General features: G+C 39.0%; 1 protein-coding gene across 11 annotated transcripts in view; it reads left to right on the top strand.

The window, feature by feature from the left end:
* KMT2C (lysine methyltransferase 2C) overlaps positions 1-16,803 on the top strand; it is a 298,652-nt gene that overhangs the window by 67,302 nt on the left and 214,547 nt on the right. For all 11 annotated transcript variants that reach the window (XM_053608446.1, XM_053608454.1, XM_053608455.1 and 8 more), the window contains one exon: positions 5,038-5,126. In XM_053608446.1, the coding sequence (XP_053464421.1) occupies positions 5,038-5,126 (89 nt within the window). The remainder of the gene's footprint in view (positions 1-5,037; positions 5,127-16,803) is intronic.

Raw genomic sequence — 16,803 nt, 5'->3', positions numbered from 1 at the left:
TGTGGTGTCATAGCTCACAGCAATCTCAAACTCTTGGGCTCAAGAGATTCTTTTGCCTCAGCCTCCAGAATAGCTGGGTCTATGGACACCCCACCCAATGCCCAGCTGGTTTTTTTTTTTTTTTTTTTTTTTTTTGGGAGACAGAGCCTCAAGCTGTCGCCCTGGGTTAGAGTGCTGTGGCATCACAGCTCACAGCAACCTCCAATTCCTGGGCTCAAGTGATTTTCCTGCCTCTGCCTCCCAAGTAGCTGGGACTACAGGCGCCTGCCACAATGCCCAGCTATTTTTTGGTTGTAGCCATCATTGTTGTTTGGCAGACCCGGGCTGGATTCGAACTCCCCAGCTCAGTTGTATGTGCCTGGTGCCTTAGCTGCTTGAGTCACAGGCGCCAAGCTGTTTTTAGAGACAGTGGTCTTGCTCTTGTTCAGGCTGGTCTTGAACTTAGGAGCTCAGGCAATTCATTTGCCTTGTCCTTCCACAGTGCTAGGATTACAGCTTTGAGCCACCACGCCTGGCCCCATGTTGTAATATTTTATGGAGTGTTGACTTTTTCTGCTCAGCTATTAAGTTAGTTGTGAATCTTTGTGATTCTGTTGAAACTTACTTACCAGTTCTTTTAGTGATGGTTTAGAATAGTGTTTGTTCTTGGGTTCTTTTAGCCCTAAAGGCGTGTCACAGTTCCTTTTCTACTGAATGTATTATGTAGTCAGCGAGGTCTTGTTACTCTGGCTAGAGAGGATGCAGTTGAGTCTTGGCTTTCTGTGAGCTCTGGAACTTGTTTGTATTATAAGTCTTGTATAATTATAATTGTTCTTCCTCTGAAATTGCTTTTTAGTCTTCCGGCATTTTACACCACTTATATGTTGGTTATTAAGAAAGGTTTGAGATACACAAAAATGTAAATGTAAAATCCACACGGATGAAAACAAATGAAGCCCTCCCAGCAACACTGATAAACTGAGCAAGTTGAAACTTGCAGGGATGAATCAGAAATGACAGTTTTTCTTGGAAGTAAAATGATGGATCATAACACAGTCTGTCTTAAAAATTGTTGTAGTTACCCATGTATGCAGATTGTATTTAAACTCAAGGGCACTCCTATGCAGATTTCTGCAGGCCTCCCTACCCTTGGGTGCGCTATTTCACACTTTTTAGCCTCCTTGACCTTCCCTAACACACAATTTCTCTCTTGACATTTCAGTCCCATTGCTAATTTCTGGGTTCCTTTTCTCTGCTATAGTTTGAAAATTATCTCCAGCAGAAACCCTGTACGGTAGTAGGGCTCATCTTTTTGTTTATTTTTGTTTCAAGGATTACAGTCCTGCCCTCCTTGTTGTCTAATTATGATAGTGGTGTTTCTTTTCTTTTTTTTTTTTTTTTTTGTGGTTTTTGGCCGGGGCTGGGTTTGAACCTGCCACCTCCGGCATATGGGACCGGCACCCTACTCCCTGAGCCACAGGCCCCGCCCGATAGTGGTGTTTCTTGTATTTGGTTCTAGTTCTTTGTGCCTGGATGATAGGTTTGAATCCTCCTCCTCCTCTGTGGCTTTAAGTAGAAGTCTCCTTTGTCATTTTAAGAACTCAAATTAGTTTCAACTTCTGAGTTAATACGGAATTTGGTAGAAAATCTTTTCAAATGAAGTTACTAGTGTAATTTTACTTCAAACTTCTTTGTAATGAAGGGAAGCAATGAAAACTGAACTGAAATGAACTGATGGGTTGATGAATATAAAAGGCACATCTTGGGCAGCACCTGTGGCTCAAGGAGTAGGGCGCCGGTCCCATATGCCAGAGGTGGCCAGTTCAAACCCAGCCCTGGCCAAAAACCAAAAAAAAAAGGCACATCTTATTCCTGCCCAAACCAAGGAAAATAAGAGAAAAAAATAAAGAAAACATTAAAATAATTCTTTTGAGAATTAAGTAGCATAATTCAGACAACTGATATGTTGATAGAAATTATAGATTTTATCTAGTTTGAAAAGCCAATTGTGTCAAAAATAGTACTGTAGACAGTGATGGCTAGGATAGTAGAGAGACTCAACATATAGCCGGATATTGGTCTGGACGACTGAGTGATAACAACTAACTCAATAATATTTTTTAGTTTCTTTAACAATAGATATTTGTAATTATGAAGACTCATAAAGGAAAGATTAGAAGTTAATTCTTCCTCTGTAATCTCTTGGTAGTAGTCATGCTGGGATTACTTCAGAAGTCCCAGTCTCTGGTGTCCCTAAGTTTTATACTGGTCTAATGTTTCTAAATGAAGTGATACTATAAGCATCCCCCCCCCCCCTTAAACTCCTCTCTCCATTTTGCCTTTTTGCTATTTAATCCGCTTCACTTAATCTCTCATCTCAAGAATTTTGCATCTGCTATTCTCCTGCAGTCCTTTTCTCTCAGATAGCTGGTGCTTGTTTCCTCTTTCAGATCTCTGCTGAAGTGGCTGAGTGGCCCCTTAGGCCCCTTATGTACAAAATTTATTTATTGATTTATTTATTTTTTGCAGTTTTTTTTGGCCAGGGCTGGGTTTGAACCCGCCACCTCTGGTATATGGGGCTGGCGCCCTACTCCTTGAACCACAGGAGCCACCCATACAAAATTTATTTTTAAAATGTTTATTTTACAGATCTTTTATTTGAAATGATAGCTAGTACCTTATTCTTTGCTTTATTTTCCTGACATTATGTGTATTGTACTTGTTCACTGTTGTTTCTTTTCACTGTAACGTGGTACTGTAAAGGCTGGAATTTTCTTTTATTTACTACCTCATCCCCTGTGTTTGAAGGGAGAGTTGATAATCTCGTGATGCTTGTTAAATGTGTTCTCCAAATACTTGCTTCAAATGCTTCAAACTGGCTCGGTGCCTGTAGCTCAAGCAGCTAAGGTGCCAGCCACATATACCAGAGCTGGCGGGTTCAAATCCAGCCTGCGTCTGCTGAACTACAATTGACAACTACAACCAAAAAAAAAAAAACAAAACCCCAAAACAGGCGTTGTGGTGGGCGCCTGTATAGTCCCAGCTACTTGGGAGGCTGAGGCGAGAGAATTGCTTACACCCAGGAGTTGGAGGTTGCTGTGAGCTGTGACACCACGGCACTCTACCGAGGGCGACAACTCGAGGTTCCGTCTCCAAAAAAAAAAAAATGCTTCATACTATAATGTTTCATCCATCAGTTTCCAAGGATGGGATGTTAAAATTTCCCATGATGGTCAGTTAACAATTTTTCTTTGTTATTCTGTAAATGTTTGCTTTATAGAATGTGAAATTCTATTTAGTTATCTGAGTAAAATAATTTTTCTGTCATTAAATATTGACAAGAGTTTAAGCTATTTATAATTACTGTGAAAATTAATATTTTATATGTATATATCTACCTTTCTCCACATTATAAAATATTTGTATTTATTATCATCTTTTTGTTATTTTCGTTTACCTTGCATCTTCTCACCTTTTCTGCCCTCTATTGGATTGACCAAATTTTCTCATCCCTTCTTTCCCCTTGATTATATTTAAGCTTAATGCTTGATTTAATAAATTAAAGGTAGTTTCTTCTTTTTTCTACAAACCTTTTGATGCTTGAGCCCCAGTCATCCATTTCCATCTTTCAGGTCTTATAATCTCTTGATTTAGTTGTATCTCCTGTCCCTTTGGAAATACTAGTTTGGTTGGTTGTTTAGTTATTTACATCAACAGATTTCTTTTATATATATATATGTATTTTGGAGACAGAGTCTCACTTTGTTGCCCTCGGTAGAGTGCTGTGGTGTCACAGCTCACAGCAACCTCCAACTCTTGGCTTAAGCAATTCTCTTGCCTCAGCCTCCCAAGTAGCTTGGACTACAGGCACTCGCCACAATACCTAGCTATTTTTTGTTGTAATTCTCATTGCTGTTTTAGTTGACCGGGGCTGGGTTCAAACCTGCCGCCTTCCATATATGGGGCCGTGTCCTACCCATTGAGCCACAGGTACCACCCAGAATTTTTTTTTTTTTTTTTTTTTTGCAGTTTTTGGCCAGGGCTGGGTTTGAACCTGCCACCTCAGGCGCCCTACTCCTGCAGCCATAGGCGCTGCCCCTAGATTTCTGATATTGAATCATCCTTACATTCTGATTATATTTACAAGTATATTACTTAGTTTTTTAAATACCATTCATATTTTTTGATACTATTGGTTAGGATTTTCATTTATCTGTTTCTTTAGATTTTTTCTTCTGTCTAGTACTTGACTTTTTGACAGCTTGTAATAATTCCATTATAAACCATTTAGACTTTGATCATTTATAATAACTTCTAAGGTTTTAATTTATATCTTTTTTTCTCTTATGTGTTTTTGTAGATTTTTTTTGACTCATTTCTGTCTCTGATTTAGGATATGTCAAAAAATTTAAAAGCATTCGTCTGATTCAAAATATCTCACCTTACCATGACTTTTGTCTTTGTTTTACTTTTCTAAAGTACTTGTAAATTAAATCCATCATACTTGTGTAGTAGACATGATTAAATCATGTTTTATTTTTAGATTTTTTTTTTTTTTGCAGTTTTTGGCCAGGGCTGGGTTTGAACCTGCCACCTCCAGCATATGGGGCCGGCGCCCTACTCCTTTTGAGCCACAGGCACCACCCAGAATTCTTTTTTTCTTTTTGAGCCCATTTGTATCACTATTGCTTGTGTGAGCCTTTTTAAAAATACGTATGTTTGCACATCATTCATCAACTTCATTAATTGTAGAGGTAAAACCGTGGTGTGTGAACCTTGAAAAGAACCCACTAGTTGGTTAAAAGCCACTACTGTCGACAGGGAGTCATGAAAAGGTCAATTAAAAGAGGGACAAACCCAAGAATGACTTAAGAATGCGGTATGAGGACACAAATGTAACCTGGGTTTATCCTCACATTTAGGGTATGTCCACGTTTAAGGAAGGGGTGGATTTAAGGGAGAAAATGACAGTAAAGTCTGATATTTACTATTTGATATGGTAAAATGCTGAAAAATGTTCCCAAATTATTAAAAGCATGTATATTTATTTCTTTGTAGGCCTCGGAGTAGAGGAAAAACGGCAGTGGAAGATGAGGACAGCATGGATGGGCTGGAGACAACAGAAACAGAAAATATTGTGGAAACAGGTATCAAAACTAGTAAGAATTTAAAAAAATGTACATATTACTTTGCACTTGTCTGTATACTGCAGTTAACATCTGTATGACGTTTTAGTGGCTGCCTTTATACTGAACTCTAAAATGTCCATCTGTTTAAATACTTAAATGGCAATGTGAAAAAATTGAGTTCTTCGATCTTTTTTTCCTTAAGCTCTGATTCAGTAGAAATTGTTCTGTGTTGGGAGAGACATTTTTCCCCTTTAAATTTACTGCATTGTTCTCTCTTCATTCTCCTCTGCTTATCTTCTCAGACATTAGAGGAACTTACTCAGTGGTTTATTATCTATCTTTACACTGTTATTAGTAGCATATTATCTGTATTCTGGTGACACTAAAAATTATTACCCATTCTTTTCTTCCTTCGAACATAACCTATATCTTCAGCTTGCTTCTTAACATGTCTGTTTGGACCTCAAACTTAGTCTGTCCTCTCTGTTATTGTTCTTGTTAACCTGAAACCTTTTCTTCTAGTGTTTCCACCTGAGTAAGTGCTGCCATATATTTTTTAGGCTAAAAACGTGGATCTTTATTCATTTCACTTTCTTAGCATCCCTCCCACTGGAGAGACCTTTGGGCTTTCCCTTAACAGTTTATTCTGAATTTAGCTACTTTTGCCTCCTCTTCTGCCATCCTAGAACTTGCTACCACTGTTTCTCCTCTGGCCTATTCCAATAGCTTCTTAACTGGTCACACTGCTTTTCCTTTCGTTCTCTTATAGTCTCAGTCTCCACGTAATTTCCATAATTCTTCCAAACTCAAAATAAGAGCCGTTTACTTCCCTGCTTCCACCATACAGAGCAGCGGTTCTCAACCTGTGGGTAGCGACCCCTTTGTAACATTATATTGCGGCATTAGGAAGTTAAGAACCACTGATACAGAGAATTAGTTATTCTTTTTTTTTTTTTGTAGAGACAGAGTCTCACTGTACCGCCCTCGGGTAGAGTGCCGTGGCGACACACGGCTCACAGCAACTCCTGGGCTTAAGTGATTCTCTTGCCTCAGCCTCCCAAGTAGCTGGGACTACAGGCGCCCGCCGCAACGCCTGGCTATTTTTTGTTGCAGTTTGGCCGGGGCTGGGTTTGAACCCGCCACCCTCAGCATATGGGGCCGGCGCCCTACTCACTGAGCCACAGGCGCTGCCCGAGAATTAGTTATTCTTTGAATAAAATCCAAAGTCTGTGTGATCTTCAGTCTCTACTGGTCAGACTGTGGCTATCTGCCTAATGACATCTTCCTTTCCCCCCTTGCTCACTTACCCCTTTCTCAGGCATTTGTACTTTCTGTCTTTTTTGCTTGGAACAATTTTCTCCCAGATATTCATACAGCTTATTCTCTTACCTCAGACAAGTCTCTTCTCAGTTGCCATCTTCTGAGAGGCGCCTTTCCTGACAAATTTGCCTAAAAAGCAGCACTTGTTGCTTTCTTTCCTCTTATCCTGCTATTGAATAAATGGGACGTGATATTCCATGTTTTTTATTATGTATCTTCCCTACTCGAATGTAAGGTTCATGATGTCAGAGGATTTGTTCGTTCACTCGTTTATATCCCCAGTGCCCAGAATACTTCTAGGCACATAGGAGGCATTCAGTTCACTAATTGAAGCACGGTTATATTCTTATTTTTTCCCATTTGTATTTTTTTAATTACCTACTGTTCTTGGAACATCACCACAAAACTGAGTTTCTGGGATTTAATTTTTTTCTTACCTGAAGAATAATAAGCCCTACAAATGGGTTGTTTTCTCATGCTATCATCTATGAGTGGTCAAGACAAATAAGTTTAGAGAAGTGTGTGTGTGTTTTTGTTTAAAGACAGAGTCTCACTTTGTTGCCCTTGGTAGAGTGCTGTGGCATCACAGCTCACAGCAACCTCAATCTCTTGGGCTTAAGCGTTTCTCTTGCCTCAGCCTCCTGAATAGCTGGGACTACAGGCGCCTGTCACAACTCCCGGCTATTTTTAGAGATGGGGTCTTGCTCTTGCTCAGGCTGCTCTTGAACTCCTGAGCTCAGGCAATCCCTTGCCTTGGCCTCCCAGAGTGCTAGGATTACAGGTGTGAGCCACTGCATCCAGCTAGAGAAGTGTTTTAATAGGAGTAGAAAGATGATTTTTTTTTACCCAGGCTTTTTATATTGAAGTTAAATAAAGCTAGGTATATTAGTCTTGGCTCTGTCTTCATCCTTGGAAGGGCCATTGTCTAGTTGTTGTAGTGAACATAGTAAACATAGGGCCAGGAGAACAGTGAAAGACAGGACAGAGAGTAACTGTTAAAACTACCAACCTGTAAATAAACCAAGCAAAGAATTCCTTAAATTTCCTGTCAAGCTAAAAATCAAACTTGAGTTCACTGTAAGGTTTTAACTTATGTATGTGTTAAGACCCTAGAGTTTATTGGAGGTTTCTCTTACTCTTGTAAATCCTGTTCCTTCACACACTTATTTCATGATTTTTAGTAATGTATGAGAATTAAGATGAGTGTCCTCCTGTGATGAGCCAGTGGGAATCAATAAACTGTTTGGAAAGTAGTAAGTTCCATGGACCAGATTGTTATTATTTTATAGTAAGAAAACCTGTCTTTTTTTTTTTTTTTGAGGGGGAGGCTGTCTATTGCCAGTGTGTGTGTATTTTTTTTATATGAATAAAATGAACTAGAATGAAATGCTCCTTACTTGAAGAGAAGAGAAACTCGATTTTTTTGAGAATCATATAATCAGGGCTTTGCAAACTTGCTTTAATTAAATAGAATTAGTTAATTATAATTCAGTTATAATTAAAAATTTCTTCATAGTGTTCAAATTATCATAGTTTGGCTCAGGGGAGGCCCTTGTCAGCTGACTTGTAAGTCGTTTTTAGTATCATATCAAAACTTTCCAGAGCTCATTGCTCCTTGGCAATAATACTTTACAGACTAATTTTTAATTCTCCCTACCCAGGATATGAAAACAGCTACTCTCTAAGGACATACAGTTTTTTCTTTCATGGAGACAAGTACTAGAGACAAAAAAAATCTAGGCTCCAGGGATGCATTTCTTACTGTTTCTGTTGAGAATAAGTTATGTAAGTCCACGTTAGTCAAACTAGTTTAGGCATAATGGTGTTCCCATCAACAAAGCCTGCATATATGATGGTAGTCCTATAAGATTATTATGGAGTTGAAAAATTCCTATTGCCTAGTATCATTATAGCTATTACAGCTTGGTAGCATAGTGCGGCACAGCATATTATTAATACTTGTGAGTTTGTGGTGATGCTGGTAGAACAAAGCTAATGTACTGCCAGTCGTTTGAAAGTACAACACATACAGTTACATACAGTAATGTTTGATGATGATAGATGACTGTATTATTGGTTTCTGTATTTATACTCATTTTATTGTTACTTTAGGATATTATTTTAGAACATTTAAGTTCACACCAAAATTGCAGGGAAAGTATAGAAATTTCCCATATATCCCCTACCCTTCATACATGCGTGGCACTTCTTCATCATCAACATGCAATACTAGAGTGGTCCATTTGTTAAAATTATTGTACCTACATTAATATACCATTATCATCCAAAGTCCATAGTTTCCTACATGAGAATTCTTTCTTGGTGTACATTCTGTGGGCTTAGGCAAATGTATAATGACACGTTTTTGCCATTAGAGTATCATACAGAATAGTTTCACTGCCTTTCACTACCCCCAAAAATTCTCTGTGCTCCACCTGTTCATCCCTCCCTCCACCTTAATCCTGGTTAACCATCATTCTTTTTCTTTTTTTCCGAGACAGAGTCTTATTATGTTGCCTTGGGCAGAGTGCTGTGGCATCATAGTTCACAGCAACCTGAAACTCTTGGGCTTAAGCGATTCTCTTGCCTCAGCCTCCCAAGTAGCTGGGACTATAGGTATCTGCCACAATGCCTGGCTACCTTTTTAAAAAAATTTTTTTTAAGAATTATTTATTCACCTTATATAAGCCTCTGAATATTTATTTATTTATTTATATTTGTTGTTGCAGTTTTTGGCTAGGGTTGGGTTTGAACCCACCACCTCCAGTATATGGGGCCAGCGCCCCACTCCTTGAGCCCGAGGTCCTGCCCACCTGGCAGCTGTTGTCATCGTTGTTTAGCAGGCCTGGGCCAGGTTTGAACCTACCCTCCCCGGTGTATGTGGCCAGTGCCCTAACCCTGGAGCTACAGGTGCTGAGTCAACCTTTATTTTTTTACTAAGGTAGTTTTGCCTTACCTAGAATGTCAGGTAGTTGGGATCATGCAGTATAACCTTTTCAGACTGGCTTCTATCACTTAATGTATATTTATATTTCATCCATTTTAAAAATCTTTTGATATAGCATTTCTTCTTAATGATAAATAATATTCCATGGCCTAGATGTATCACAATTTATGTACACATTTATCTGGAAGGATGTCTTGATTGCTTCCAAGTGTTGGTATTTATGAATAAAGCTGCTATGAACATCTGCGTGCCTACCTTTACAAAAGGGAATTTTTTTTTTTTCTCTGAGACATAGTCTCACTATGTCACCCTTGGTAAAGTGCTATAGCTTCACAGCTCACAGCAACCTCAAACTCTTGGGCTTAAGTGATTCTGTTGCCTCAGCCTCCCAGGTAGCTAGCTGGGACTATAGGTGCCCGCCACAACGCCTGACTATTTTTTGGTTGTAGCTGTCTTTGTTGTTTGGCCGGCCCACCTGTGTCCTAACTGCTGAGCTACAGGCGCCAAGCCAAAAGGGAAAATTTTTTAAAAGAAAGAAAATCATATGTAGACTTTTGTGTGGACATAAATTTTTAGTCTATTTGGGCAAATACTAACCAACATGATTGCTGGGTTCTATGGTAAGAGTATGTTTAATTTTGTAAGGGGCCACTAAATTATCTGCCAGTGTGACTGTACCATTTTGCATTCTCACTGATAAGGAATGGAAGTGCCCTGTCATCCTATATATTTGGTAGCATTTGGTGTTTTACGTTTCCCTGATGGCATATAATGTGGAACATCTTTTACATGTGGTTATCTTCTATCTGCATATCTTTACTGGTGAGGTGTCTATTCTTTATGCATCTACTTTCCGAAAGATATTCTAGAGGTTTGGTATAATTTGTTCCTTAAATGTTTGGTAGAATTCACCAATGAATCAAACTGTTGGTCTGTTTTATTTTGAGAGGTTATCAGTTACTGATTGAACCTGTTTAGTAGGTATAGGCCTATTCAGGTGCTCTCTCTCACTTTTGGATACAGGGTTTTACTCTGTTACTCAAGCTAGAGCACAGTGGTATCATTATAGCTCACAGCAACCTCAAGCTCCTGGCTTCAAGCCATCCTTCTGCCTCAGCCTCCTGAGTAGCTTGGACTACAGGCACATGCCACAATGCTTGCCTATTTTTTCCTTTTCTCTCTCCCTCTCTCTTTTTGGGTAGATATGGGATCTTCCACGTTGCCCATGGTAGTCTTGAACTGGCCTTAAACAATCCCAAAATACTGGGATTACAGGTGTGAACCACCATGCCTGACCTGTTTTTCCCTCTTGTATGTTTTGGGCAGATTGTGTCTTTCAAGGTATTATCCTGTTTCATCAAGGTTATCAAATTTGTGGGTATGGAGTTGTTATTCTTATTCCTTGATTATCCTTTTAATGTTCATGAGATCTGTAGTGTTATCTCTTTTCCATTTCTGATGTTGACATAGCGTATACAAGTATTATAGTGATTTGCGTTTTCTCCCTTAAAAAAAATGATAGATTTACTGATCTTATTGATCTCCTTAAAGAGATCAGTATTTTCTTCCTTTTTTATTTCCTGTTTTCGGTTTTACTGATTTTTGTTCTCACTTTAAAATTTTTTCTTCTTTTGCTTACATTGGGTTTTAAATTGCTCTTTTTTTATTTCCTAAAGGGGAAACGTAGTTTACTACTTTTAGATCTTTGTTCTTTTCAAATACAGTTGACTTTTTTTTTTTTTTGAGACTTGAGTCTCAAGCTGTCACTCTGGGTAGAGTACCATGGCATCAGAGCTTACAGCAACTGCAAACTATTGGGCTCAAGCGATTCTCTTCCCCCAGTTTTTCTGTTTTTAGTAGAGATGGTGTCTCCATTTTGCTCAGGCTTGTCTCCAAGCCTTAGCTCAAGCAATCCACCCACCTCAGCCTCCCAGAGTGCTAGGATTACAGGCATGACCTTTGAATGACACACATCTGAACCATGCAGGTCCATTTATGTGGTTTTTTCCCCAGTAACTGTATTGGACAATTTTAGGGAGACTGGGCAACGGTTTGGAAAAACTGAAGCCTAGAAAAATTGAAAAAAATTAAGCAACAATTAAGTATGTCATGAGTGCATAAAATATAGGTAGATACTGGTCTGTTTTATTGTTGTTATAAAATATACAGAAATGTATTCTAGAGAATTAGATGCTACCAAAACTGATGTATATACAGACCTTGCATGGTGCCATTCACATTCAAGAGAAATGTAAAGAAAGGTAAAGATACAGTATTGAATAATAATTGCATAACATTAACTGAAGTACAAACTATACCACGGCAATAAATTTGTAGCTACCTCTTGTGTCTTGTTGCTGTTGTGGTGAGCTGAAAAGTTGGGAATATCTGGCTCATTGCCCATTGCTTAGTGTTTAGGGAGCTGGCTGCGTGCACTGGGGCTGGTGGGTTCCAACCTAGTCAGGGCCTGCTGAACAACAATAACAAAAAAATAGGCAGGCATTGTGGTGGGCGCCTGTAATCCCAGCTAGTTGGGAGGCTGAGGCAAGAGAATCTCTTAAGCCCAAGAGTTTAAGGTTGTTGTGAACTGTGATGCCACGGCATTATACTGAGGGTGACATAGTGAGACTCTGTCTCAAAAAAAAAGTTGGGAGTATCTGCTTAAAATGCCATGTGATGGGGCGGCACCTGTGGCTCAGTGAGTAGGGTGCTGGCCCCATATACCAATGATGGTGTGTTTGAACCCCGGCCAAAACTGCAACAAAAACATAACTGGGCGTTGTGGTGGCTGCCTGTAGTCCCAGCTACTCGGGAGGCTGAGGCAAGAGAATAGCTGAAGGTTGCTGTGAGCTGTAATGCTATGGCACTCTACTGAGGGCAACAAAGTGAAACTGTCTCTTAAAAAAAAAAAGCTGTGTGATGCTAATCATCTCTATGTGCACACTTTGTTTCTACAGTAAATTGGTCATTACAATAAAAGGTGATCCTATGATTCTTGTGTATTTTTCATTGTGTTTAGTGCAATACTTTAAACTTTGTATATAGCACCCTAGGACCCATATGCAGAGTTAGTAGGGATATTTGGACTCCTTCAAGAAGCAGAGAGTAGTCATGATATGATAAGAAAAGGTTGACGTTTAGTAGTTTAGCAATTTCAGACAGATGATTCTTCATGAAACTTATAGTATATACAGTAAACATATAACTATAAGTTTTATATATGTGAAACATGCAAAGTATGTGTTGATGGACTGTTATTGGTGAATCTTCTGGTCAACAGTGGGCTTTTTTTTTTTTTAGAGACAGAGCAACCTCCAGCTCTTGGGCTTAGGCGATTCTCTTGCTTCAGCCTCCCAGTAGCTGGGACTACAGGCACCTGCCACAATGCCCGGCTATTTTTTTTTTTTTTCCTTACAGTTTGGCTGGGCCTGGGTTTGAACCCGCCACTCTCGGTATATGGGGCCGGCGCCCTACTCACTGAGCCACCGGTGCCATGCCCAACAGTGGGCTTTTATATTAGTTGAGTTTTGGGGGATTCAAAAGTTATATGTGGATTTTGACTGCATGGGGTAGGGGTTGGTGCTACAACCCTTGTTGTTCAAGGGTTAACCATGTATGTATGCATTTAATGCTGTAAAGTTGCTCCCACGCTTTATTGTCTCTGCATCTCACACAATTTGATAAATTTTAAAATTTTCATTTAGTTAAAATTTTTTATTTTCTCTAGAGATTTCTTTTCTTTGCCCCATGTGTTATTTAGAAGTGTGTTAATTTCCAACTATTTTGGGATTTTGAAGCTATTTTTCTATTACCGATTTCTAGTTTAATTTCATTCTGGTCTGAGAGCAGATGTTGTATGATTTCTATTTTTAAAAATTTGGTGGTGCCTGTGACTCAGTGAGTAGGGCATTAGCCCCATATACTGAGGGTGGCAGGTTCGAACCCGCCAGCCTCAGTGTGTGTGGCTGGCACTGTTAACTACTGTGCTGTGGGCGCTGAGGGTGGATGGGTTGCTGGTGTCATTGCAGAGTTTCCCAAGGGTAGTACTTCAGAGTTGGCCGTAGTGATGATGGTCAGCAAGGAGGTATGTAGCACTTTTTCTAGGACGAGTTCCCCTTTGTAAAGGGAACCTTTACAAAAGTTCTGACAATTAAGTTTAAATGTACAAGTTTGCCTAAAACCCAACACATGCTTTTCTTTACTAGAAGAGACATTTTAGTCATGTTATTTTAAAAAGTAGCTGCCACAAACATTTTTAATATAGTTGGTAATGAACACCAGTTTAGGGGGATGTTTGGCACGAACAAAAAGCCTGGATTCTTATGTTACATTATTTGTCTTCACAATTTAACTTCACCTGTTCTTTCTCTTTTTTCTTTTTTAAACTTTATTCAAGTTAATATGAGGGTACAATATATTACATTGTTCTCACTTCCAGGGTAAAGTTCCATTTGTAGAAGCACCCCTCACCCAGGGGCATGTTATCCACCCTCACACTGTGCACAGTAGGTGAGATCCCGCCTCCTGCCCCCCCTCCTTCTGCCGTGTGTCTTCTCCCCCCCCACTCTTGCTTTCCTCTACCCCCGAACTCGACTATAATAGTGTTTTATTGTTCTTAGGGACATATAATTGTTTATATATTGATTTCGTATTAGTATAGAGTACATTGGATATTTATTTTTCCATTCTTGTGATACTTTACTAAGAAGAATGTATTTTAACTCCATCCAGGTAAATGTAAAAGTTGTAAAGTCTCCATCTTTTTGGAGACTGAATAATAGTCCATGGTATACATATACTATAGTTTGATGATCCATTCATGGGTTGATGGCACTTAGGTTGCTTCCACGACTTGGCAGTTATGAATTGAGCAGCAATAAACATTTGAGTGCAAATGTCTTTGAGGTAAAATGATTTTTGTTCTTCTGGGTAGATACCTAGTAATGGGAGTGCAGGGTCAAGTGGAAGGTCTACTTTTAGATCTTTGAGTATTCTCCATACTTCTCTCCAAAAGGGCTGTATTAGTTTGCAATCCCACCAGCAGTGTAGAAGTGTTCCCTTCTTTTCACATCCACATCAGCATCTGGTGTGTTGAGACTCTGTGATGTGGGCTAATCTTGCTGGGGTTAGTTGATATTGTAGAGTGATTTAGATTTGCATTTCTCCCATTATTAAAGACAGCATTTTTTTTATGTGTTTGTTGGCGATTCATCTGTCATCCTCGGAGAAGTTTCTGTTCCTATCTCTTGCCCACTTATAGACAGGGTTGTTTGCACTTTTCTTATTTGAGTTCCCTGTAGATTCTAGTTAACAGGCCTTTATCAGATTCATAACATGCAAAAATCTTCCATTCTGAGGGCTGTCTGTTTTCTTTGTGTGTGGTACTCTTAGCTGTGTACAAAAGCTTTTTAGTGCGATCAAATCCCAGTTATTTATTTTTGGTTTTGCTGCAATTGCTAGGAGAGGTCTTCCTCATAAAATTTTTCCCAGGCCAAAATCTGCAAGTATTTTCTCCACATTCCCTTCTAGAATTTTTATTGTTTCGTGTCTTAAATTTAAATCTTTTATCCACCGAGTATCAATTTTTGTCAATGGTGAGAGGTGCGGGTCTAGTTTCAGTCTTCTGCATGTAGATAACCAGTTCTCCCTGCACCATTTGTGAAATAAGGATTCTTTTCCCCATTGCATGTTTTTGTTAGGTTTATCAACGATTCAAGGACAATATGTGCCTGGGTTCATCTCTAGATTCTCTGTCCTATTCCATAGATCTATGTGTCCATTTTTGTCCCTGTATCATGCTGTTTTGATCACTATAGCCTTGTAATAGAACCTGCAGTCTGCAACGTGATGCCTCCAGATTTGTTTTTACTTCTAAAAGCTGTATTTACTATTTGGGTATTTTTCTGGTTCCTTATGAATTGAAGTACTATTTTTTAAGATCTTTAAAGTATGACATTGGTGCTTTCATTGGGATTGCATTAAATCTGTAGATTGCTTTGGGTAATATGGACATTTTAACAATTCTGATTCTTCCCAGCCATGAGCATGGTACGTTATTCCATTTGTTGACATCTTCTGCTATTTCCTTTCTCAAAGTTTCATAATTCTCTTTATAGAGATCTTTCATGTCTTTGGTTAGACATAGTCCCAGGTATTTCATCTTCTTTGATGTCATTGTAAAAGGAATAGAGTCTTGGATTTTGTTCTCACCTTTACAATTGTTGGCATATACGAAGTCTATTAATGTGTCGGTGTTGATTTTGTAACCCGAGATGCTGCTATATTCCTTGACCACTTCTGAGAGCTTTGTAGTTGAGTTCCTTGGGTTTTCCAGGTATAAGATCATGTCATCTGCAAAGAGGGAGAGGTTGACCTCTTCTACCTCCATTTGGATTCCTTTGATCTCCTTCTCTTGCCTGATTGTGATGGCTAGGATTTCCAAAACTATGTTAAATTGTAGTGGAGACAGTAGCATCCTTGTCTGCTTCCAGATTTGAGTGGGAATGCTTTCAGTTTTACTCCATTCAATGTGATACTGGCTGTGGGTTTGCTGTAGATAGCGTCTATCAGCTTAAGGAATGTTCCTTCTATGCCTATTTTCTTGAATGTTTTTATCATGAAAGGATGTTGGATATTTTCAAAAGCCTTTTCTGCATCAATTGAAACAATCATATGGTCTTTGTTTTTGATTCTGTTTATGTATGTGGTGTATTATAGATTTGTGTATGTTGAATCAACCCTGTGTCTCTGGGATAAAACCCACTTGATCATGGTATATAACCTTTTTAATGTGTTGTTATATTCTGTTTGGTAATATCTTGTTGAATATTTTTGCATCAGTACTCATTAATGATATTTATTGGTCTATAGTTTCTTCTCATCAGCCCATGGGTCATCTTCCAAAATTGATCGTACCTTAGATTACAAGACTAACCCCAGCAAATTCAAAAGAATAGAAATTATCCCCTGTATTGTCCCAGACCATCATGGAATAAAAGTTGAACTCAACAGCAACAGAAATCTTCATACTCAAATAAAATCACGGAAATGAAATAACCTTATGCTGAATGATAGTTGGGTCATAGACAAGATCAAGAAGGAGATCATTAGATTTGTGGCACAAAATGATAATGAAGCCACAAACTGTCAAAACCTGTGGGATACGGCAAAGGCAGTCCTTAGAGGGAAATTTATACCATTAGATGCCTTCATCAAGAAAAGAGAAAAAAGGGGCGTTGCCTGTGACTCAAAGGAGTGGGTTGTGGGCCCCATATGCCAGAAGGTGGTGGGTTCAAACCCAGCCTTGGCCAAAAACTGCAAAAAAGAAAAAGAGCAAGTCAGCAACCTAATAGGCCATCTCAAGCAACTGGAAAAGGAAGAACAATCTAATCCCACACCAAGCAGAAGAAAAGAAATAACCAAAATTAG

Source organism: Nycticebus coucang, chromosome 11, assembly GCF_027406575.1.
Source record: "Nycticebus coucang isolate mNycCou1 chromosome 11, mNycCou1.pri, whole genome shotgun sequence".
Taxonomy (NCBI): domain Eukaryota; kingdom Metazoa; phylum Chordata; class Mammalia; order Primates; family Lorisidae; genus Nycticebus; species Nycticebus coucang.
Note: the sequence above shows the minus strand (reverse complement) of the source record. Positions and strands in the feature narration are given on the sequence as shown.